Raw genomic sequence first — 24,665 nt, forward strand, 5'->3', positions numbered from 1 at the left:
TTTTCGCTCGCAACTAAGATCTTCCCTCGTCTGTATTCCTCTAAAGGGGTATTTCTGCTTTGGATGTATACACTGTACCTTAAGTATTTATTGTATATTCCTGAGCATGCCACCAATATTTGTATTATTACTACCTCCGCCAAGGTAGGAGGTTATGTTTTTGTTACCGTTGGTTTGTTGGTTTGTTTGTTTGTTTATTTGTTTGTCCGTGTGCAAAATAACTCAAAAAGTAGTCAACGGATTTGGATGAAATTTACAGGAAAGTTTGAGAATGACACAAGTAACAAATGATTAAATTTTGGTAGTGATCCGATTATTTTTTGGGAATTTATAAATGATTTTTGATATTGTTACAGGTAGGGTCACTGAACTTGGGAGTACAAGCTGCGCATTTTTGAGGTTTTCAAATGCGCACTAAAATGCGTGCTCTAGTTCCTGCTATTGAGAGGTGGGCGCCGCGCAGCTGAAGGTTTTTGACATAACAAAGGCTTCTATATTGGGAAACTGGGCGATTTTTCAGCATGTATACCTATGGGTGGGAATTACTGATTTCTATGGAAGAGCCCAAAGAGCTTTTCCCCAGTGGTAGAGAGGAGAAAAATCTCTTTGGGAAGAGCAAGATCATTGGTGGAAAGTAACTGCTTGGCGGAGGTCTGCGCTCTCAGAGTGCTTTTCTAGTTATTATTATTTCTTTAAGTTTGTGATAGTAGTGGAGATTGTTTCTGTTTTGGTCATCTATTCGAGGTTCAAAAATTTGGACAAAAATTAGGCCTGTAGAATGCATGTGCTTGCTAAAAAGATCATTGTTGTCAACACTGTCCCAACTCTGTACTGTACTGGTTGAGGTGAGGATTCAGCTTGTAACGTTTTGCGAGATATTAGAAACCACACTATGAAATGATAAAGAGCATACAATTCTAAGGGGAATCAAAAGTTTGTTTGATGAAAATTGGTTTTTAAATAACTGAGATATCTAAAAACAATGAAAAACAAAGAGATTCTAATAAAAGTCGTGGCCTGTCAGTTTTATTAGGATCGCTTTTTTGGATATCTCAGCCATTTCAAGCCCATTTTTTATCAAATAAATGTTGAATCCTTCTTGAAATTACATGCTCTTTCATGTTGCACAAGAAGTTTCTCATTATCTCTCTGAAAAATGTTATAAACCTGAATCCTCACCTCAACCAGTACTGTACAGTCCCTTTAATATTTTTCTCTTGTCAGATTTCTCAAATTATGTATGGCCAACCGTGGTCCCTACAGGTTCATGATCCTACAATGCATTTGAAATTTGAAAGGTTTGAACTCGTCATCACGGGTATTAAAAGGAGGCATACTGTAAACTTGATTCTGTCCCCACCACTTCTATGAGGTGCGTCTATATAAATTAGGATAGTTATATAGAGTTTTCATGAAGAAGCTGCAGTGGTGGCCTTGTGGATAGGTGGATAAGACCACAGACTGTCAATCTCGAGGTCTGTGGGTCAAGTCACTTGGCTGGTGCGGTTGTGCCCTCGGGCAAGACACTTCATTCATTCTCATTCCCTAGACTGCCGTAGGGGGACTTTTAAAGCCGTCAGTCTTGGGGTTATGTGTAATACGAGTATTTGGTGCTTCCGTAGTGGGCAGAACAAATCAATTCAACTAAACACTCAATGCAAGTGTATATGCTTGATGGACAAGTCACAATGTTTGTAGTACAGCCTTTATATCGACTATCATTTGCAGTTTCCAGTCAACAAGAAGGCTTGTATCGTTGCCTTTTAATAGTACGTGGCACCTTTAAAGAGAATTTCCAGTCCAGTTATAAGTTAGTCTGATAAGAAAGAGTAGAATCTTATGAGTATAAAAGTGGAAATGTCATCAAAATTGGATGAAGAATAGGGAAGTTATGAAAATACGAAGTTTTTTTCAGAAAAGTTCTCGTACAGTTGATATGAATACATATGCAAATGATTGAGCTGAAAATGTCATCACGTCATAATTTTCTATCAATTGTGTACAAAAAAAAAAATATGACACTATTTCAATGTTTCTTTTATTGAAGTGTGAAACATGATGTTATTCTTGGCTGAATAACTTCAAAATAATAATCAGATATTTAATGAATCAGGATTTTAGACTGGGATGTAATTGTGTTTGAGTGAAAAACTGAGAATTTCACAATTTTGTGCACAAGCTTTATAATATAGCAAGTTGTGAGGGGATGACCTCATCACTTTACAATTTGCATATATTCATATTGACTGTTCAAGAACTGTTTCTTGAAAAATAAATGAACTTTCAAAATGTCATAATGTTCTTATTTTTCATTAAATTTTCATTGTTGTGCTAAGAAGATTTCCCTCTTTTTTTTTTTGTCTGACTTTAACTGCACTGGAATTCCCCATGAAAAGGGACACTGGCAAATATATCTCAAGAAACATGATGGCGTGAAATAATTTCTTGTGGAACATCAAAGACCTCAAGAGCAGATTTCAGCCATGCACCCTGCAGTTCGTTGTGTTCCTGGGCTTCCTTATTTCTCTACCGGGCATCGTATTTGCTCTCATCTCAAGTGGATTTAGTTTTGTTGAATGGCCTTTCGAAGAATGGAAGTCATCGTGTGTTGTTTGAAGTCAGCTCGTGGTTACTGTTTTTCCCAGTTTCAAGGCATGGGGACCTGGTTTTTTATGTGTCGTGTAAACAGTGCCTCGAGTAGAATTCCCCTAACTCTCTTTCGTGGAATTAGGATGTCAATTACCACACGAACAAAAAGTTATGAAGCCATCATATTTCCTGTGATATGACTGCGATTACTGCAATCTAGATCTGACATTGTTTGGACAGACTGTTGTAAAGGGTCATTAAGAAAGAAAAAGAAGACTGCGAAATGGAAAAAGCCCCTAGAGAGAAAATCAACATGTAATGTCCACATGAAAAATTGTATGAACGTACCTGTGCATATCCTTCTCCTTGAGACATATGATGATTCATTTGATAGAAAGTATTAAATAGAAATGTATTATTATGATATTTCTGTATAAAGTTTGTTGTCAGATATGTTGCCAGCAATTATTAGGTATTGCAACAGGTTAACAATTTAAATGACTTTTAGCTAGTATTCTTGAATTCATGATTTGTGACATCAAGATATACTAGTGGTTGGTCAAATTTTGAAAATTCTTGTGCCATGTATTAAAATGTGAGCGTGTGAGTGTGTGCAAGAGAGAGCAAAGATGCAGTACTTGGCATGAAATCATACTTTAATTTCTATCTTCTATGGATGTACAATGTATGCAGTTAAAATGTGAAGTACAAGGAGTTACTAAATATGTGAAAGCACAAACTTAGCACCGTGACAAACTGCTCTTGATTGTTTGAATCACAAGATATTTAGGGAGAGGGCACCTACTTGAACAGTTGGAACGTGTAGTCCCTTGGACGTGTGCTGTTTGAATTGGCTGTGATGTCAAAATAGATGGACGAGGAAGCTAACCCCTCAACAGATATAAATGTTGGAAAGTACAGTGAACTTGAAACTGACACCGTAGTACTCTCGTAATATTATGTATACTTTACGTGGTGCAAAGGGCTCAACAACTGTGGGCAGTTTATCACAAAGGAGGATTGAGGAAGCAAAGAGTTTCAGTATATGAACACTGTGGGACCAAAAGAACCTGTGAATTGACTTCTTCCAGAGTATAGGACAGTTCTAAGTATTCTTGTAAAATCCCTGTTGATTTAGAATCTGTTTCAGACTATTCTATCATTGTGTTACTTGGCCTTTGTGTGTGTATTTGTGGGGAGGGGGAAAAGGGAGCAAATTATGATAAAGTCAGTAATGGAATTTTGTGCTCTAGAGATGGTTAAAGATACAGAACTCGGCATTAGCAGTGGCCTGGTGGTCTGGGGCCACTAAAAATGGGTTTTGGGCCACCAATTTTTTTTTTTTTTTTTTTTTTTTTTTTTTTTTAGTGGGGAGCAGATAATGATAAACGCAGTAATTGCATTTTGTGCTCTAGAGATGGTTAGAAATACAGAGTCCAGTATTAGCAGTGGCCTGGTGGTCCGGGGCCACTAAAAATTGGTTTTGGGCCACCAAATTTGTCTTTCGGTGGCCCGATAGGGCAACCAAGATTCAAAATGGATTGTCACTTTTGCTTTTATTTCAGGCCATTACATATCTTTATCGCACCACCAAAGTGACAGATTCAGAGATTTTATTGGCCCAAACAGGCCACTAGACAAAAAAAAAGCTAGTGTCAAATCCTGTTATGTATATAGCATTTGGTTTGGAGAGAATATTGGGTATCAGTTCTGTAATTTGCTGGGTCTTGCATAACTTAATGATCCCTGTACTTTATTTGATTGAAAATTCTGTCCTCATAGTCTCTTTCCATTACTCATATTTAAAAAAAAAAAAAAAACCCTAACAGAACAAGTTTTATTGGAAATTTTTCATCAATAGCCATGCGAAAAACAGTTTAGAATACTTATTGATGTGGGATATGCTTAAGAGTACTCTTTCCGGAACTATCAGTAACCTTATTTCTTCTAGATTAATTTTCTTGTGAAGTCTAAATGATGATTCCCAATCAAAATGTTCAAAAAATCAAAAAGTTAAAATCTGAATCCCTACCTCAACCCAAACTATACCATCCCTTCAAAGGCCGTAACCAAATGATGCCTGTCAGGTGGAATGATGCATTAGGGGAAATTGTGTGTGCAAAGTTATATATCACCTCATGACATGGCTTATGATATTGATTTAGAAATTGTTTAAGTTCTTGAAGTCATTGGAGAGATGATGGACTACATGTAGATGGACTGGTTTGAGATTTTGCAGGTATTGAATGAATCAAAATCATTTAAACTTGAAATAATTCCTCCATATTGTTGACCCTATTTCAGGAGCTTGAAATACCCCAAACTGTAAGTCATGAGCTAGCTCATTCTCCTTGGAAGAAAAGCAACCTTTCAGCCCTACTGAAATTTGCCAAAATCCCCCAAACAAACAAAACAGAACAAAACAAAACTAAGTTGGGAATGCTGTTTATATATCAAGGAACAGAAAGCTTGATTGCAGGAAGAAAATAAAACAAAGAAATCTGTGAAATGCTATGTCACTATGAAATTCCTAAATGCACTGCCCGATCCCTAGAAACTGAAACTTGTTTGAGTGCATATAGGCATACGTCATCGGGCCATGGATTATCGAATCTACACAGCGTATGGTAATGGATTTGCTTTAGCACAGCTTAATACAGTCTCTGCAAATAGCGCGCTGACTGACTGACTGACGTGACTGACAAGAAAAGGTCTCATGGTACGACGGGTGCGCCGCTTCATGGCAAATTGAATTCACACATGGCTCAAATTGATGGGAATGTGAAAATCATATGAAAGACCTGGGATTGCGAGTGATCCTGCTTTATATAATGCAACAGCAAAGCATGCTTGTGTATGTATGTGTGTAGTGTAATGTATCACGTTAACACCCCTCCTCCCACCCCCCTTTTTTTTTCTTTTTTAAAGGAAGCAGGGGGTGAGGAGAGAATTAGTTTGTGCATTGAATCATTTTTTTTTTTTTTTTGAGAACCAGGCTAATATTTGCTTGCCACCATAAGTGATTTTTCATGCCATCATCTACACGGGAGCGTGGCGCTGCCAACTGCATTATCGGCCCCCTCTGCCTCCTTCATGTGTGTGTGTGTGTGTGTGTTCGGCTGATGAGGCGTTGAGCGAAGACCTTGGAATCGCTAATTGATCGTTTCATTATTCATCCGATGGAGTTTTCGTTCCTTGACAAAACGCTTGACAGATGTGATTTGGCGAACACATCACATTGCGGGGTCTTCTCCCATGCAGGTTGTATGCCAAATGGAAAGGAACCCGTTCTCCTGTGAAAACAAGCTTGAAAGCTGTGAAGCAGTTATTGACACACTACCTTCCACAGGAAATTATGACAAGGAAATCATGCATATAGATGTATATATGCCTGCCAAATTTCTTCCAAGATGTGTATCAAAAAGTAAATGTCGAGGTCAATATGGCAACAGGTTTTAGGTTGTGAGGAATATCCTTGTTATGATATTTCATTCTAGTATTTATTTAATTTCTCTAAGCATGGGGATTAAAAAAACAACAACAAACCAACTTCTTTTTAGCTACTCTGGTTTTCAGCAAATTTGTGCAAGTAACATGACGTGTATGAATATGTTTGGTTTAGCTGCAAAGATATTGATGTAGCTCGTGATTCATTCCAGAAATGAAATATTTGATGTGCATTACTTTATCATGTCAAGCATTAGATAGCGCAACATGTGATTATTTCAACCACTGTTCACTCCCTTCCCCTCCACAAAAAAAGAAGAAGATATTTGTATATAATTCCTTTTGTAGGACAGACTACACATTGGCTGTAGCCTAATGTGACTAGTGTTTGTATGCACCTAGTGAATAAACAATTCTTTCAATGATAGCTAGAAAATATCACATAGGAGTTGTTGTGCATGTACAGGCTTTTCTGTCACACTAAAACACAAAAACGAAAAGAGTGCAACAACAACAACAACAATAATAAGCATTTAGAATCCTCTTGCGTAATGATAAGTAAGTTGTAAACAGATAGCCAGGTATCATGACCACAGGCTGAAGGCTGAGTGACTGCTTGTTTCTCGTAATTATTGTTGTATGGGGTTGTTGAATATTGCAATTGGAACCTTAAGTGTACCCATTATGATACTCTGGTATGATTGAATTGATGCCAAGTATACATTGTGCATGGGTACGATTCGTAATCATCTCTTCATTGTCGAATGGCCTTAGTACCTCCAATGTTTGTCTGTAGAGTGGCACACTTGTCCTTTTCCCGGGGCGATTTGGCACGAGAACTTGATCATGATATGACAGTGACTGAAGCTGCCCTTGTATAGTGGTCATTGTGTATACAATTATCATCCTTGTTTTTTTTTTATTGTATCTCTGGCGCATCCACATAGGCCCTCAAAAAGCAGATTACTTGGCAGTTCTACTTTATAATGATTACTTTCAATATTGACATCAATACTATTGTCAGTAACAGTTGCGCTAGATCTAAGTTTTGTATCCCGTGATAGGACAATTCTATGTCTAGTACAGTTACTATGAATTTACATAGACCTTGTGATACTGATGAATTGCCAAATCAAGTAGAGTGCTAACATCCCATAAACAAAACAGTCAAAAGAAAGGGGGGGGGGGGGTGAGGGAAGGGGAGAGATGAAGAGAAAAGATAAGTTGTGAACAAGCAAAATATCCCAAGCAACAACAACGACAACAGCAGCAGCAACAAGAGCTACAACAACAATAACAACACAGTTACATGAAGTCATGGATATCCACAAAGATGAGATGGATTTGCGCACATTTTGCCAATAAGTTTCACAGCAGCGAGGACTCATTAGTTGCATAAACTACTACATATTGTACTACCCAAAAAAAAAAAAAAGAAGAAGAATACTTCAAATTAGCTGTCAAGTATAAAAAAGATTATACTGTAAAAGATTTTGTGTGGCAGTAATATTCTTTTAACCTGTTGAAGACTAGTCCCGAGTATACTCAGGGTCGGACATCCGGGTATTTTGCGTGTCACGGGGTCATGGACAGCAGTGGAGTGAAAACAAACAGTCGCGTGAGCCTGGAGTGGTAACGCTGTACGTGTTTTCTGCCGGGGCGCCCCGCGAGCATAGCGCTAGCGCAAGCTGTACTACTGTAGCTGTGCGGGCGGCAGGATTAGGCCCTAGGCCTAGGACCCCTACCCTGAATTAGGCCTTACCCTAAGCCTACTACAGTACTAACGTTAGGCCTATAGACCTACCTGAAGTTTCTATGAGGGTAAGCGTAGATATCGGGGTAGGGCCTACTCAAAGAGGTTCTACTGCACATCTGGCCATTTTGTCGGGTCGTTGATCCAGAGTCCTGCCGCGATTTCATACGGGCACAGGTCCAGTCCGGCTGCCTTCAACTTGGCAAAATACCGGGACCGATCGATCGACAGGATCCAGATTTTTAGAATATTGCTGGCAAGACATGATGCATGTATCTCATGAATGATGGCACAAATGACAGATGAAAAACAGTCCCCATATCTGCGTAGAGTTGCACATAAATTATACGCGTCGCACATGCACAGCATGCAGTATGCGCATTATGCAGGCTTAGCGCTTGCAAGCTATTTGTTTTCACTCCAGTCAACCGGAAGTGACGTGTAGCCGACCGCAAGAATACTCAGGCAGGTGTCAAAGAGAAAAGCAATGTTTAATAGCAAAATCAGCTCATCCTTGATGGGTTGAAATGGGAGCAAAATGTATCATGTGAACATTTGTCCTATTTTTGTGAAATGTTAGCACATTCATCTATCTGGATGTATTATTACTTTTTGTTTGTTCATTTATCTTTTTGCGGCGGGGGTGCGGGAGTTCTCTGAGGAAGTACTGTATACGCCGAATATTTCGCGTGGTTTTTATTTTCGCAAATTTTGCAAGTCAGATGCTATTTGCGAAAATTAAAGACACGCAAAAATAATGACTCTGATCAAGATGTGAATGTGACGCACACACAAATATGTATTTCCGTGTACAGTACTGTTCTCCACGATCGCGAATTCAAACCACTCGCGAAATCATCGGTAAGTCCCGATTCGCAAAAATGTAGACTCGCTAAGTATATGGCGTATACAGTATTCACTGGAAAGTCTTGCTTTGCCATGCTGTTACAACTCACCACTGACTTCTGTTCTTTCTGTCTCTCTATGCTCTTTTATCTTTGCACATCTCAGCAGCAGCTGCAGCGCGAGCAACTCCTCGAGCAGCAGAAGCGGCAGATGGAGGTCCACCAGCGGGAGCAGCATCAGCAGCAGCAGCAGCAGCAGGAGCAGCAGCATCTCGAGCAGTTTCTAGCCAAGAAGGGCAAGCCCAGTAAGTGGAGATTACATGTACCTTCAACTGTTGTGCCCCTTTAAGTTAAAGGGATGGTACAGTTTCGGTTGATATGAGGCTTTAGGTTTCCTGAAACTTCTTTTGATGATTTTTTTTTTTTTTAGATAGTGAGAAACTTAGAAAATATGAAAAAGCATGTAATTCTAAGAGGAATTCAAAATTTATGTGATGAAAATTGGTTTTGAAATGGCTGTGATATTTAAGATCCTAATAAATGGTGGGACCCACATTTTATTAGGATTGCTTCATTTTCCTTTGTTTTTGAGATCTCAGCAATTTCAGAATTGATTTGCATGAAATAAACTTTGAATTCCTCTTAGAATTATAGGCGCTGTAACATTTCAAATGGTTTCTTAGTATCTCAATCCTTATCTTAACCAATACTATGCCATCCCTTTAAATGCCTGTGTGTGTACAGTATGGAATTTTGTGTGTTTGTGTTTGCAGTTTTTTGTGATTATTATCTCTGTATTGTGTGTGTGTGTGTGTGTGTGTGTTTCTTTGCATGTTGTCTATATCTGTGTGTGTGTTTGTGTGTGATAGTTATTTTGTATGTGTGTCTGTGTGTTTGTCTTCTGATATTTATATCTTTATGTTGTATACTTATGTATGTATGTATTACCTATGTATGTATGTGTGTGTGTGAGGACGTTATATGTATGTGTTTGCATTTCTCCAGTATTTGGTTGTAGTCAGGTGCAGTGGGACCTTGTAAACTGCACATTCTTTGTAGGGATAGGATTTGGTACACAAAAGGGGTTTGTATCGTTTAAAGATTTGCCTTGTCTTTCATCCCCCCCCACCCCCACCTTTATGTATACGCTGCTGAAATTGAGAATGAAACCACGTTTTCAAACAGATGGAGGATTTAGTTTATGTCAACTTTGAAAAGGTGTTTTCTGAATGCTGTGTGGGAGAGCCAATATCAGTTCATGCTATATCGATAGAATCCTACCTACATGTACCCTACTCAGTTTTCTCAGATGAAAGGAAGGCATAAATTTGTATGAAAGAATGTTTAATCTCTCTCTCTCTCTCTGAGATGAACTTTAATGGTTTCTATAAACTAGTGCAATTGTGAGAAGCATTATTCTACATCGTCTCCATGGCAACAGAAAGTGGACTACCGATATGCCACCTAAATAAGTCATACAATACGCAGTCTTTTATCTGATGTCATTGGAAGAAAGAATGGAGCTGGCTAGGAATAGATTGAACAGAAGCCAGTATGCAGGGTTTTTACTAGCATTGTTCAGCAGTATAAAAATGTATAGTCAAGGATCGTCATATTTGCGTGTTGAAAACGTAGGATCTATTAATTGCGATTGACATCACAAGTGCTATTCCTGGGTGTGTATGTGTATTTTCCTAGCCGTGTTTGCCTTATGCTATGTACTAGGGCACATTGTATTCTGTGCCTATGTTTACAATGTTGCTCAACTGCTAGAATGTAAATAGCATGTGTTGATGATATATTTTGATGAATCTTACTAATTTGGTACATTAATGTGCAATTTTGTATGAATTTGTAATATTTCTGTTATAAAAAATGGCATCCTGAAATAGCATTGATTTGTCTTTATTTTTTCTTCATAGTATTTAACTGTTGAGACTAGCATAAAGTATTGCTTTTGGATGCTAAAAGATTAAAAATTTCTATCTTGTTACTAAAGTAGTCAGAAAGTCAGCATGTAATATTTTCTCTGTGATTTCTGTAGTTAACAATGGATTTGCTAATTTAGTTCAGCAGTGATTTCCTATAAATAAAGTAGCAAAATGACTCTGAGCTTTCATGGCAAGTAAATAGATGCATCTACTTTGCACCAGGAAGATTAAGGTATGATTTGCAATATTGCACCGATAACTGTATTTCTTTTATCCCGTGCTCATTTTGGCTAAATGGGGAAACAAAATACCCGCTCCCATATGAGGTTTTGCTAAAATTGTCTCGCAAACTCGGCAAATAGTGCGTCAAATTTAGCCGCATCTATTTCTGTCGCCACTGGCCGGCCTCCTGCCGGTGCGGAAGGAGCTATTTTTAAGATGCGCCGCGGATGAGAGATGCCTCAGTGGTGCTCACACAAATATTCGCCCACGTAACCTACTCTGGCGCTTTGTTTATGTGCCGTGTGTGTGTGTGCATGTGTGTGTGCGTGTGTGTGTATGCTGTGTGTGCAGGTTTCCTCTGAGAATGAATTACGGTGGCACTTCTTTTTGAGATGCTTCGCTTTTGCATGGGAAAGAGACATGTGTGTGTGTGTGTGTGTGTGTGTGTGTATGTGTGCATATTTGTGTGCATGTGTACTGTATGCATGTGAGTGTTTGTGTTTGTGTATGTGTGTAGTGGTCATGAGTGGGGGGGGGGAAGGGGGAGATGTTCTCGAGGATGTGGGGGGGGGAAATGTTCTTGAGGACATATGATGACGATAAACGCTGCATCTGCTGTAGCTGTGCTATTTTTAACGACGGTTTGCAAGGCTCTGTATCCTCCGTTTTTTTACGATCGAGTATGGGAGAAGAACCAAAGGATACCATCTAGGAGAGAAAGAGAAAGAGTGAGTTGATAAGGAGATAGGAGAGAAAAAAATGGAAGGGAAAAAGAGAAAGACAAGAGGAAGAGAGAGAGAAAAACTCAGAAGAGATGATTACACTGGAATGTTGAGGTGATGTGGAGTATCAGTGAAGCCAGGTGTGGTGCTATATTTGAAAGGACGAGATGCCTAGGATTGAAAAGGAAAGTGACAGAACAAGATCAGACTTTACTTAGGTAACATGCTGATGTGTGTTTAACTGTTTTATGTTTGTGTGTATATTTGTGTATGTATACTTTACAGTAAATAGTTAATTAAAGTAGATAGAGTGGATATGTAGATACAAAGTACAGATGAACAAAAAGAAACAATAACAAAAGGACTTACATTGGTGGGGAAAAAAATGAATAATGGCCTGGACAGAAATAGATGTTTGTAGTGTTGTTGTTGTTTTTTTTCCTCTCAAGATAATAAATATACTCAATCAGGTCAGAACTTATCAGCCAAAGAGGAGGATAATTGGGGGGGGGGGGAGGGAGGGAGAGAGAGAGAGAAAAAAGGGATGCAGTAGAAAGAGGAAACCTATAAGAGTATTTCAAGGGGGCCTTCGGCTGTAGATATGAACTCATTTTCATGGATTTGCAGGCTGTTTTTCTGCTTCTTGTGGATTCTTACGCGCGGTGTAGTCCAAACTGAAAATTTGGAAATCCTTAGATGGCACTGATTTGCATTTCTGGATATTTCCTCAGTTGGGATGAATATTTTGACGATGTGAGCGCAGCTAGCGAGATGCGATGTAGATGTGAGGTCTGGAAGAAGTAGTATGCCAGCGCTGTTTTGCTAAAGCTGATTGGTTGTGCCAGAGAGTAAAGCCATAACTAAATGTGCAGTTGATGGCTTTATAGAGTTTTTGTTACAGCATTGACAAAGCATCATTTCAGTGCTATAGGAGAAGGGACCGAGTCACTCATGCCATCAAATATTATGTGGCAGATTATTTCTAATTAGAAGGTTTGCCCAGAGACCTTGCCTGACATTGCAACAACTAATCCTTGGTAACAATTTTTAGTTCAACTTTTTATTTCAGCTCTATTCATTTCAATTCTATTCATTTCATTCGTTTCACATGCTAAAAAAAAGTTCACAAGTTTACTGTATATGTAATGCACATCACATTTTCATGGAAAACAGGATTATTAAGAGAGAGAGAAAAAAAGATATATATATCACATTCCAACTTTCATTTAAAAATACCTGGAAATGATTGTTGCAATATTCAGCTTTTGCTCTTTCTAGCCATTCAGGCAAAATGACAAGTTAATTCTCAGTATAAATTCTATTTCTCGCCTAGAAGAATGACTACAGATGAAAGTATTCACAGGAATTCTAAACCAAATACATTTATTGGCTAAATTTTGGCAAGATTGGAGGAGTCTCATATCAAAAGATCTGGAGTGCAGCTGGAACTGGTATCCGGAGAGTAGATAGCATTGCCAAGTTTGAACGGCGAGCCACTGGTGTGTGCATCGCCCCTTTTCAATGGCATGTATAAAGGCACGCAGTTTTGCTCCAGATCTTTACAAGCATTCGCCGGGTCGAGCACAAAGCGGAGAGTCGAGAGGTTGTGTGGAAGTGAAGAGCTCGGCGCAGTCGAGGGCTGCGATGGCTGAAGCACTCAAATCCCTTTTAACACATGTAAATAAAATTTCAGAGTTAAATTTGTCGAGGAGTTCAATAAAATCAATGATTTTGTGCCCGATAAGGAAACCTGGTCCGAGAGTGTTGTCTCCCGCTTCCCTTTTCTCCCGCAGCCTTATTCCAGCATTTATCAGCCGTACGTCAGCAGGTCTGTTTACCTCTTGCTATTTCCATCGCCGTATCCTCGCGTCTAAAAGTGGCGTCTTTTAGACCCGATTCATGGAAATACAATTATGCGCCGCTCCGGAGCTGTGACGTAGGATCGTGTTGTTGCAGCGATGATGTTTTCACTGTCCGATTCTGAGGGAGACCTTTTTTTGGCAAGCAGTTTGGTTTTCCATATATTTCCCCCCCCCCCTCTCTTCCTCTCACTCTTTTTCTCCATCCTCCTCTCTCCGTCTCTCATCCTTTCTCCCTCCCTTGAAGGTTTGGCTATTTTTAACTATCCAAGCAAGCATGTGAAAATCGAGATGGTAGAGGGGGAGGGGTGATGGAACGATGCAGAGGGGGGAAAAAATGAGACGGGAGAGGACGAAAGGAAAAGAAGAGAGCATCGTCTTGATCGGTTGTGTGTAGAGAGAGAGAGAGAGAGTTGAGCTGTGGGAAAGTTTGGATCGTTTGCAGTGATTTTTGAAAGGATTGGCGGAGATCATGTTGAATGGATGCATGCCGGCTCGGATGATGCTGAATCACCCACCGGGGGAGCGATACAAAACATCGGGGCGAGGATGGGGATCCACTCAACGGGTGGACTTCCTGTGAGGGTTGCCTCCGTGACCTCATTACGGAGAACTCTCTGCGAGGCGATCATTCTGTAGGCAGAGGCTTAATATCTCCATTCAACGTCTGCCCCGTGTTTGTGGCGCGTCACCGAACACCTTCGATGGTGCGCCCCAGTGCGGACAACGGGAGGAGCTCTTGAATATTCATGATGTCGGATGGTTATGGCTGCAGCAGCAATGACCGCTCTTCCTCGGATATTCAAATTTAATGCATCCTTTGTTCAGGGTGTTTTTAAACTGACACCCAGAAAGCTTTCCCGCACAGCTTGACTGACGTGGTGACAATTCATACATTGCAAACTGAACTTCAAATATTGAATTATAGTTGAAAGAGTCATCAATGAAACGCTTGGTTGCATGGTCATTATGGGAAAATTAGCAGAAATTTTGAATACATAAGTAGCCTATTACAGAACTTATGAAACATTACAGATATTACAGAGCTTATGAAACGTCATCAGGAAGACGGAGGAATCTTTCAGTGACCACATTCCAAGTGTTAACAGGGATAGATAAATATAGAGCATGACCAGTGGAGGATGAGTAGAACCAAAAATGCATGATATAAATAGATCTTCTTCTTCACAGCGCACGAGTATAGAGAAGAGAGAGAGAAGAAAAGATAGCGAAAGTATTTTGGGCAAAACAGCGAGAAACCGAATCCACCGCCAGCGCAGCGGCGATGCATCAGGACTGCCTGTGTGTGTTTGTGTGTATTTGTGCGTCCCCCCGGTGCGCAATTTTTGTCCATCCAGTCCAGCCGAGCAAACACAACGAGTGACGTCGTTTGCAGCGCTCGGCTGCTATTTTGGGCAAGATTGATCCTGCCGTTGCCTTATACGGATCGCCATTGAAGTCTGATATCCGTCTAGCAACAGGGAGTAAGAGTGGGGGGGGGGGGGGATGGCGAGGCGCAGAAATAGAAAGCGTGGGACAAAAATAGAACATCTTAAGATAGCAGCAGTGGGATTTGTTCGGAGAGAGTGAATTCTATTGTCATATTTTAGGTTTGCGCTCTGTGTTTATTGAGATTTTCTGTTTCCGTTCCTCTTTTTTTATGCGCCTGAGTGTGTGACGTAATCGAAAGTGCAGGTGAATGTAGATCAAATCTGATTCCTTTCCTTCCTTTGCCACTCGATCAAAGGTTTAACAGCATCAGTGTATGCATAGCATGTGAGAATTATAAAACATCTCTTCTTCTTCTTTATAATACTAGCTATGATGTATGTGGCTTGCTGGATAGTGAATTCCGCATGCACATCTTGTATAATGGTTTCAAGGATGTTCTGTTATTGGCGGGCATGATTTGAATAGCACTGAAGCCCACAATTCACAGTGCCGAGCGAATGCACGCACTCACGGCGCTCTTCCACCCCACAAAAGGAACATAGATCCTTGAAATATTTCAGATTGACGTTGATTGCCCGTAAGAGAGCAAGAGCCCTCCGCCGACCCTGAGCTGCCCTCTGATCTAAAAATACGCTGGAAAATATCAAGTGACCGTGGCAACAAGCGGCGGGTTCCAGATGCGAGTGGTACATTTATCTGTATCACCAGCGTTTACTGTCTGTCGCGGAATCGCCTTGAGAAATGACAGACGCTGCGGTGACGTGAATGCTGGTATGTCGGAGGAGCGCGTAGCGTGGAATTATTCAATTGGTTCTTTGCTTGTTCTGTTTTATTCATGGTGTCAGTTTTTTTCCATACTTCCTCCCTAAAAAAGTACTTGCTGTTTATCAAAAATTTGTCAGTCTGCATCTTATGGCAAATGAAACAATTTTACTATTATTGTGAGCATCTCTGACACCATCTCCGCGTTTCCCTTATCCAGTTTATGATAAGGGAGACTTTTCTGTGAACTGCAGTGAATTAGAATTTATCATACTAGATTTTTTTTAGAGCGCATTTCAGATCTGACAGTACTCTCAATGTGCTTTACATTCAACATGATACTTCTACTTCACACTTTAGATATAAATCAATATCAAACAATAGAAAATAACTACCTGAAATTAATCTAAAAAGCAATCTCATTGAATGCATCATTAAAAAAAAAAGAAAAAGATTAAGGCATTGAGGCATGCAGATATTTCCGTATGTTGTCCTCCATTCTGACCTAGAGGTACATGTCTGTATCTTTTTTAGCCGGATGACAACATCATGTACGCCATTATCTCCTTTCCAGCTAGATAGTGTAGTGAGGAGAGGTAGTTTAGGAATAGCTCATTCTGGGTGAGAGGAAGTTATGTATTCCAGTTGTTCTTAGAAATGTGCAAGAAGACCAAGCACTTAGAAACACAATATGAAGTATGTTATGAGTGGATAATTAAGCAAAAGGATTTTTTTTTTCCAAAACAAAAATCTTGTGACAACCAATATATTGATGCTTTTCATCATAATATGTACAGTATAATTAAAATGCATACAAGGCCCTTATCTGTGAGAAATATAAAAGAGTTAAAGACATTGAACCCAAAACAGAAAAATGAGACTTGTGTGCTCTGACGCTACCCGAGTTTCTTTGACATTTTTTTTTTTCTGCATCATTCCACGTGGTATCACTGATCTGATCAGCATATGATCGGAAAGATTATTAAACATGCGATGAATGATAGGCATATGTCTCAAAAGTCGTTCCGGCAGTATTGTGGGACACCAATTCAAACATAAAAGATGGGTTAGAGTATAAAGCCACTGATCACATCTGCACAAAATGTTTCTGCCTATCTAGCAACATTCAGTTGATTGATTTATTGACAGATCCACCAGTGTATACATTGTAGGTGATGGAGAGGTGCCTTCTCATTAAAAGCATACTATATGTTTAAATGTTGAAAAGAAAAAATGTTTTAAGGGTTACATATGAACCTTTAAATGTGTCACTGCTGTGCAATATACACAATTAGGTTTGAAATATAATTGAAAAGAATCAAGCCAAAAATCTACCTTGAAAGTGAGCTGAAATGTAACAATGGACCTTATAGGTGCAACATCTTTTCGATTATCTTTCGGTTGCGACTCAATTAGGCTCCAATCATCAAACAGATTTGGTGCCATGTAGACTGCCCATTGTAAAGTACACATTGTAATTGTGTGGTATACTTTGTACATGTGTATTAAGGCATTCAGATTTTGTTCCACAATTTACAATTATCATCTCTTTTTTTTTTTCATGTGTTTTTGTAATCTAATTAGTAGTCAAAGCAATGGGACTTTTTTTTTTTTCCAATGCAGAGCAAATCAAATGATGTACAGAGCAAATTGTATGTGCAGAGTGTGTACATATAACTGTGGGAAATATTAGCCAAACAAAAAACATTTGAGGGCAATTTACATTCTTATCAACAACTGCCAATTGTCTGTCGATAGAGAAACATGCTGATGTCAGTTATGTGCAAATATGAACGTTTGCTGATGCATGTCGTGTTACAGCCGGCTAATATGTCCCCTGTATGTTGGATGTACACAGCATCGAGGAATAAAGGTCACAAATTGCTTTTGCCCGGCCGACTTTTATGCACTGTCTTACTGATACGCTGTTTGAAGCCAGACAAAGTCAACGATTGCCCTTGTGTGAGTTATTAATTGTCATTTAATGGTGTACATTATCTACATAGATAACCTACTGTTCTTGTTGGCCAAAAGGAGAGTCGCATAAATAGTACTGCAAACACGTCGGTCCATGTTCGCGCGCATGTGTGTGTGTGTGTGTGTGTGTATGTGTGTGTTTGTTTGTATGTGTGTGTTTGTATGTATATCTGTCTTGGTGAGTGAGGGTGTGTTCTGATGGCAGACACATGTACACACCAAGGAGGTACTAGGTGAGCTCACCTAGTACCTCCTCGTGTACAATTGTCTGTACATGGATAGGTCTGTGCAAATATCAATTGTTATCACTAGTGTAATGGGTTTTTGGTTGCAATATAGCAGTCTGAGTATATTGTTCTGATTTAATAGTGAAAAGAGAATCATTTCTTTTATTTTATTTCTTTTTTTTTTGGGGGGGGGGGGGTGGGGGCATACTGTTGTATAATAAACTCTGGTATCCCCTTATGACCCTACTGTTGCCTTTGGTACAATGTGTACTTCGGAAATTAAAGGAGGAGGAGGATATTTACCCGTTGAGGATGGAATGATTTTGCTACAACACGCATTTACCATAGACACCTGCCCCAGTATGCTCGGGACTCGTCTTCAACGGGTTAAAAGATGGTAGACAATACCCTGTTTCAAGAGGAAAACAAATGCTTGCATACAGAGAAAGATAACATAGAGACACTTGCAATAATGCTCTAAGGCAGGATAGGTCTAGAGAAAATAATATTAGTATTCAAGGATGGAGAAACTAGGAAGAGATTAATTAATTCAGACATTTATTTCTGTCTCTCTCTCCTTCTACACCCACCCCCCCTCTCTCTCTCTCTCTCTCTCTCTCTCTCTCATGGTATTAAAAGATATATGATATTGGTTGCTCTTTGTCAAATCGATATTGGGGTGAAATTAAATACAATCATGTTTTCCTTGGGTGTAACATTTTCTTTGTCACCTGCCCTATCTTGAATAATAATATGCTATTAAAGAGGTGTGAGACTTTCTTTGGGATAGCACACTGAGGTGCTTTTGTTCATGTTTGTTTGTTTGCTTGTTTTTTCAAGCTCTGTTTCATCTACCATTTGGCATGGAATGTATGGAGATCTCACAAATGATGTCAAAGACATATTGCTATCAGAAAGAAAGAAAAACAAAGGAAAGGACTATAGTAGGGCTTCTTACTTGTTCTAGTGTCGTGCAATTTGATATTTTGATTTACATGCTATTTTCTGAAGCTTTTATATGAGTTAAAGGTCCTGTTTACCTTTGGGAGCAGTGATTTAAAAAAAATTCAAGATATGACATTTGATGCTTTTTTGTATCAATGTGTAAGTCTTCTTGTATTTAAACAAACAAAGAAATATCCCACCATAAACACAAAAAAAAATCGCAGTAAAACCCAGAATATAAGTAGATATCAGTAGTTTCCCCAAGAAACCATAACTGTAGACGGTTTAGTCATGAAACTTTTTTTTTATTCTAACCATTGTTTACATTTTGTGTATTTAACAATACTTAACATCGATTATACGGATTCAAATTTTTACAGCGGTTGTTTCTATCCCTAACACATTTTAGAACTATTTTAAAGCACTAATGCTGGGTTTTTGTTTCATCTGCAAGTGGTACATTATACCTTTAATCATAATATTGAGTATGGAAATCATAGGATCTTCAACAGGACTGTAATGATGAGGGTGTGTATATTCTGTGTGTGTTTATTTGGCACTAAAGATAATAATCACTATGGAAAGTGCTTGAGTTCACAGTCATGTTACACTTTTTTCAATGACTGTTTGACTGTTGAAGGATCTTTAATAGAACTGTAATCTTATGAGGAGGGTGTGTGTATACTGTGTGTGTTTATTTGGCATTGTCAGTAAGATAATATCACTCTGGAAAGTGCTTGAGTTCACAGTCATGTTACACTTTTTCTTAATGACTGTTTGACTGTTGTAATCAGCATTTCCTGTTACTTATTTTTGTTGCTTCCAGCTTTCCCATCATAAACTCATTTGGTCTTGTGATTTTCATATTTGGGATTTCATGCCCTTGAGATATGTTAAATGAGGTTAACGCTGGCAGTGAATCAGGTAGGAAAATCAAAATGGTCTGATACCCAATTGCCTTTTGCTTAGTATACTTCGTTGTGTATAATATGAAAATGTTTGGCTGTGTTCTGTCACAGGCACTTTCTGAATTGTATGTTGTGTTTGGTGTGAACAGATCCTCATCATGTCATTGCATGTGTGTGTTGCGCTTCAGATGGTGCCTCGTTAACACATGAAGCTTTTATCGCCTATATCAATGTGCTTCTCAACTCTAGGTCAGGCATGATTGTGAACATCAAATCTCAAAAAAAAAAATTAAAAAAAACACTTCCATGTTAAGATACTGTGGATGCCAGAAAAAACGTGTTGTAAGAATTCTTGCAACATGAGATGAGTACACTAGTTTGTTGTAGACACCTGGCGTATACAGTCTGACCTCGAGTATCCAGCCATCTCTCATCCGGAGATGTACAAATGATTTTCAACTCAATTAAAACCCTTAACACAATTTTATACTTATAAAATAATATTCCCAACAGAAATATGGGATGAATTCACATTATTAAAATGTTGCAATTTCAGTAATAAAGGGACTATGATTTTAAGTAGGCTAGCATAGATTATGTCACTATTGCATTGTGAGTTACCTACCTAGCTACCATGGGGGTCGGCAGCTATATGTACATAGATGTACATAAACTGCCATATCTGGCGAAATATGTGGACGGGTGCTGGGCCCAACATGGCCAGATAGCACAGGGCGGACTGGATAGATACTTTTGTTTGGAATGATGCCACAGATTCCTCAGCCATTGAAGTATGTCCCCTCTAGTGCTTAGTAAAAGTTCATATTTTTGTATGATGAAGAGAATTTACTTCTAAACTGTGTCAACGAATATGATGGGTCACCTTACTTGTTACATTTTTTTGTTTAATATTTCTCTATCTCCTCCTTTTGTCCCTGTTAAACTTCAGGTGCAGTAGCCTCAACAGAAGTGAAGGATAAGTTACAGCGGTTCCTCCTGAACAGGCAGCAGAAATTCAACGATGTCAGTGGTAGCGGCGCCCTCAACCATTCACCTCCGTACAGGCACTGGTAAGATACAGGCATCAATGATCAAAGGCTTTTAATGATGAAATGTCTCTGAAAGTTTTAGGGTCTACCTGCATTGATACAGTCCCTTTGTTTGTGTTGCACAGTATTGATTCTGGATGCACTCCCCGCAACTTGTGATATCTTTCCTCCTTCATTATATCTCATCTTCTTCTCTCTCTCCCCTACTCTATCATCTTCTCTCTAAACAGTGCATCCCAGAAAACGAGTTTCATTGCAACATTTTGCGATCATAGTAATAAATTTACTTTATGGGAGATGTACATGAGGGGAAAGATACGCTTCTCTTCTCTCATTTGATGCACAACTCGATGTGTCATAGTTCATGCATGACTGAGTTAGAACAATGGGCAGTAGTGCTACTAAATTTTCGAATGCATGCGCCAGTTGCGACTTTGAGTGACTTTTACATGCTTTTTCGGTAAACTTTGTGCAGAAACGGAAATCATAGCCTTAACTCTTTATGTGCCACGTTTGCACATCCGACTCAGTCGACAGCGTGCCAGCTTCGCATATTCTGCTCAAACGCACCAACCCGCCTAATCCGATCGATAAATCGCCAAATGCTGCAGTACAATGAAAGCGTTTCTCGCGCTCTAGTTCCTCTCACTATTTAGCTTGCATTTTATGTCATGATTGACTAACAAGCGATGTTCCCTACTGGATATAGGTGTTAATTTTAATTTTCTGTCACTGGTTTGTGTGCAATAGCCATGCATTTACAGTGATTTATGCTGCTATACAAGTCATTTGAAAGAAAAACAATCATAGATTTGTCATACATGCTGCATCAAAGCAATGCTTGGCATTTTCTCTACAACTTTACACACAATATGTCCAGCTGAACAAAAATCTTTAGAAGTAGTAGCATAGATTTGAAAAGCAAAAACTTATTTTCTCAAAGCATGATATTGTTGGTGTCTAAGAATAATGTGGCACACAGGGAGTTTCCACCATGGCACATTGAGAGTTAATGACAATTTTTTTTTCTTACTTTCAGATGACGCTCATGCATGAAAAGGGGGAAAAAAAGCAGATTAACGCCTGTTAGAGAAAATTTGATTTGAAACTATGCCTCAATTTTACCCAAGTAGATGGATAGTCAAATAAGAAGCAATTTAGTTTTCCGGACTTGGCTGATAACAATGGTCTTCATGCTTTGATGAATTTACACAAATAGGAAGGTGGGAGTGATAAAGGGAAATTCACTCGCGCAGATATTGAGTCTATTGTCGAGTGCTAAATCGGGAAAGCTGAAAGCTTGTTTTTACCTATTCATCGAATAGGTAGAAGTGAAGCATGTCTTCATACAACTTTTTCTTGAGCATGTATCATTCATATTTTATGCATAAGGTCTCTTGTGAAAGAAGAAAGTATGGATATTTTGGTTATGAGCTTTGCATTTTGAAAAGATAATAGTAAAAGTCTGAAAATCTTGCCCAAAGTCACAATATGCACACGTGCAAGTGAAAATTTGGTAGCATTAGTGTCCATTGTTCTAACTTGGTTGTGCACGAAATATGAACATTGAGTTGTGCAGCAAATGAAAGAAAGAAAGCGCCTGTTTCTGTTCATGTGCAGCTTGTAAAGCAAATTAATGATGATGACAGCAAAAAAAAAGTTGCAAGGAAACTTGGTTTCATTTTTTCAGAGACGCACTGTATATCTCTCCATCTTTTCTCTCTGAAGCTGTCTTTCTTTTTCTCGCTCCATCTTGTCTTCTCATCTCGCTGTCTCCATCTTCTTTCTCTCCTACTCTCTCTTTTAGTCAGTCTGTCTGTCTCTCTGCGTCTCTCCTTTCTCCTATCTGCGGCGGAGAGACCTGGGGAAAGTGGGTGACGTCGTCTTGACGAGAGCAAGACGCGATCGTCACCCGTCCAGAGCACGCTGCCCTCTCGGAATCTCATACTCTCCTCCAGCGCAATTAAAACAACAGCAAACCGGCAAGCGAGGGCCGGGGCAGACCTGCCGTTCGCCATGGCAACGTGCGCTCCTCATCCCCCAAGTGATTGCGGAATCTTTATTGCTCTTCCCCACAAAGCGTCTCAGGCTCCTGGTCGTGCCGCGTTTATTTTTGGCGCCCCGTAAACTCTGACAGCTCGACTATATTTGGCGCAGCACTACTGCAATTTGACCAGCTATTTTTGAATATTTATGAAAAATTCTTACCGGGTTACAGTTTTGTGTGGACATGTCGAGGACACTTTTTTTCTCTTTTTTTTTTTGTGGGCCTTTAGCTATCTATTCTATTTGTATCTATTTATAATCTTGTTCTTTCTCTTATGATCCCCTTCAGTAGATTTGCGATGACGGAAACAATCAATTATACAGGAGGTGTAAGTAATTAACTATTTATGGGCCCTGGTAAGCTAGATGGAAATTTTCAACTCGTTCACCTGTTCAAGTAGTATTTGTGGGTGGAAGTCATTTTTAGGCTTTGCCGCCTTCTTACCCCGTAAAGCATCACAAAAGCCATCATGCTTTTATATTACCAATTCTTTATCCCTTCTCTTGTTTTTCAAGTTCTTGTCCTTTTTTTTTCTGAAGTTATCTCTTTTTTGTCTTCTTTTCTCCCTTTTCTTGGCTTTAATTCATTTCCTTCTGTTTTTTTTCCCTTTATTTCATTTTCTTTCCTTGTCATTGTTTTAAGCGTCTGTGCTGCTGCTGTTTTTGTTCGTGTTCTTGATTGTTTGTTACAGCAAATGCTCCGCAAATTTTCTCTTGTAGGACGCCTCCGAGTTCCATGGACCACCACTCCCCGCCCCACAATGTTTCACCCCAGTTCCACCATCAGCCAATGGGCTTTGGCCAGTACGACAGCAGCAACTTCCCACTGCGGAAAACAGGTAGGCGTTTGACTATTAAAGCACACGTGGTGCATTTTCTCAATTTTTCTTTCGCCACGAACCTTACCTCTAAATATCAAGGGGGGGGGGGAAGAATGGGAGAAATAAAACGCAGAATGACATGATGAATTTGAAAAGCAGATGAAAGCTTTCATGTTTTAAAATCGGCCATAGACGATAATTATAGTAGTGAGGGGGTTGTTTAGACTGGGGGAGTTTGATGAAATGTCACTCCAAATGCAGTGATATACCCAATCCAATATTGTGTTTTGTAGTTTACAAATTTATGAATAGTCACTCGTGAGCACAGTGTTTCTTTTTTTTTTTTCACCTGAAATGGGCAAAGCTTTGTCTAAATAGTCCACCTGGAATGTATGCCAAAAAGTCAGGCAACATTGCAAAAATCATCTCAGTATTTTGTTTTCCCATAGTTTATTGTGTCAACATGGCATAGATATTTCTGTGTCCTCCTTTGTAGCCACCTATTGAGTTGATTGCTTTCAAGCGCATTGCATCTATTTTTTTCGCTCTGCATCCAAATCGGGAATCACCTTTGCGTGGACTGATTTCTGCCCATGAGTATTCACAGTGGCCTGTTATACATCTTTCACAGAGTCGTGGGCTTGCCCTGCATGCCCTGCACGAGTGGTTATTATCTCCATGCGCGGCGGAAGGATTTGATATGTTTCTACTTTTGTCCGCGTTCGCCCACTTCTATGTAAATTGATTGAGAGCGCAGCTTACACAGAATACCTGATCTCTCCCCGTACTATAAAGGTTGACGGATTTGCAGTTCATTGTCAAGTTTGGAATTGGATGAAAATATATTGACATATAAATGTATATCTCATCGTCTCTTCTGGAAAGATTAGTGTTGAGGCGGAGGAGTTGTTGGGGATGTCATCAAGGGGGGGAGGGGGGAGGGGAAGGGGGGGGGGGGGCTAGGAATGAGAATTTTACGCAGATTGAAAACTTCCCACAAATGGTGTTCCTATTTTGATGCACCGTCAGTGGAGGGATAGGGACCAGGACCAAGTGTCTTTCCCAGTCACACAATCTCCATTGTGGTATAGCTTGGATAAAAAAAAAAAC

The 24,665-nt window shown here is 39.4% G+C and overlaps 1 protein-coding gene across 1 annotated transcript in view; it reads left to right on the plus strand.

The window, feature by feature from the left end:
- The window catches only part of LOC140244111 (histone deacetylase 4-like), a 149,084-nt gene that overhangs the window by 77,395 nt on the left and 47,024 nt on the right, over positions 1-24,665 (plus strand). Inside the window, exons 5-7 of the mRNA XM_072323756.1 lie at positions 8,804-8,939; positions 20,589-20,709; positions 23,455-23,573. Of these exons, the coding sequence (XP_072179857.1) occupies positions 8,804-8,939; positions 20,589-20,709; positions 23,455-23,573 (376 nt within the window). The remainder of the gene's footprint in view (positions 1-8,803; positions 8,940-20,588; positions 20,710-23,454; positions 23,574-24,665) is intronic.

This window comes from Diadema setosum, chromosome 20 (genome assembly GCF_964275005.1).
Source record: "Diadema setosum chromosome 20, eeDiaSeto1, whole genome shotgun sequence".
Classification (NCBI taxonomy): Eukaryota; Metazoa; Echinodermata; class Echinoidea; order Diadematoida; family Diadematidae; genus Diadema; species Diadema setosum.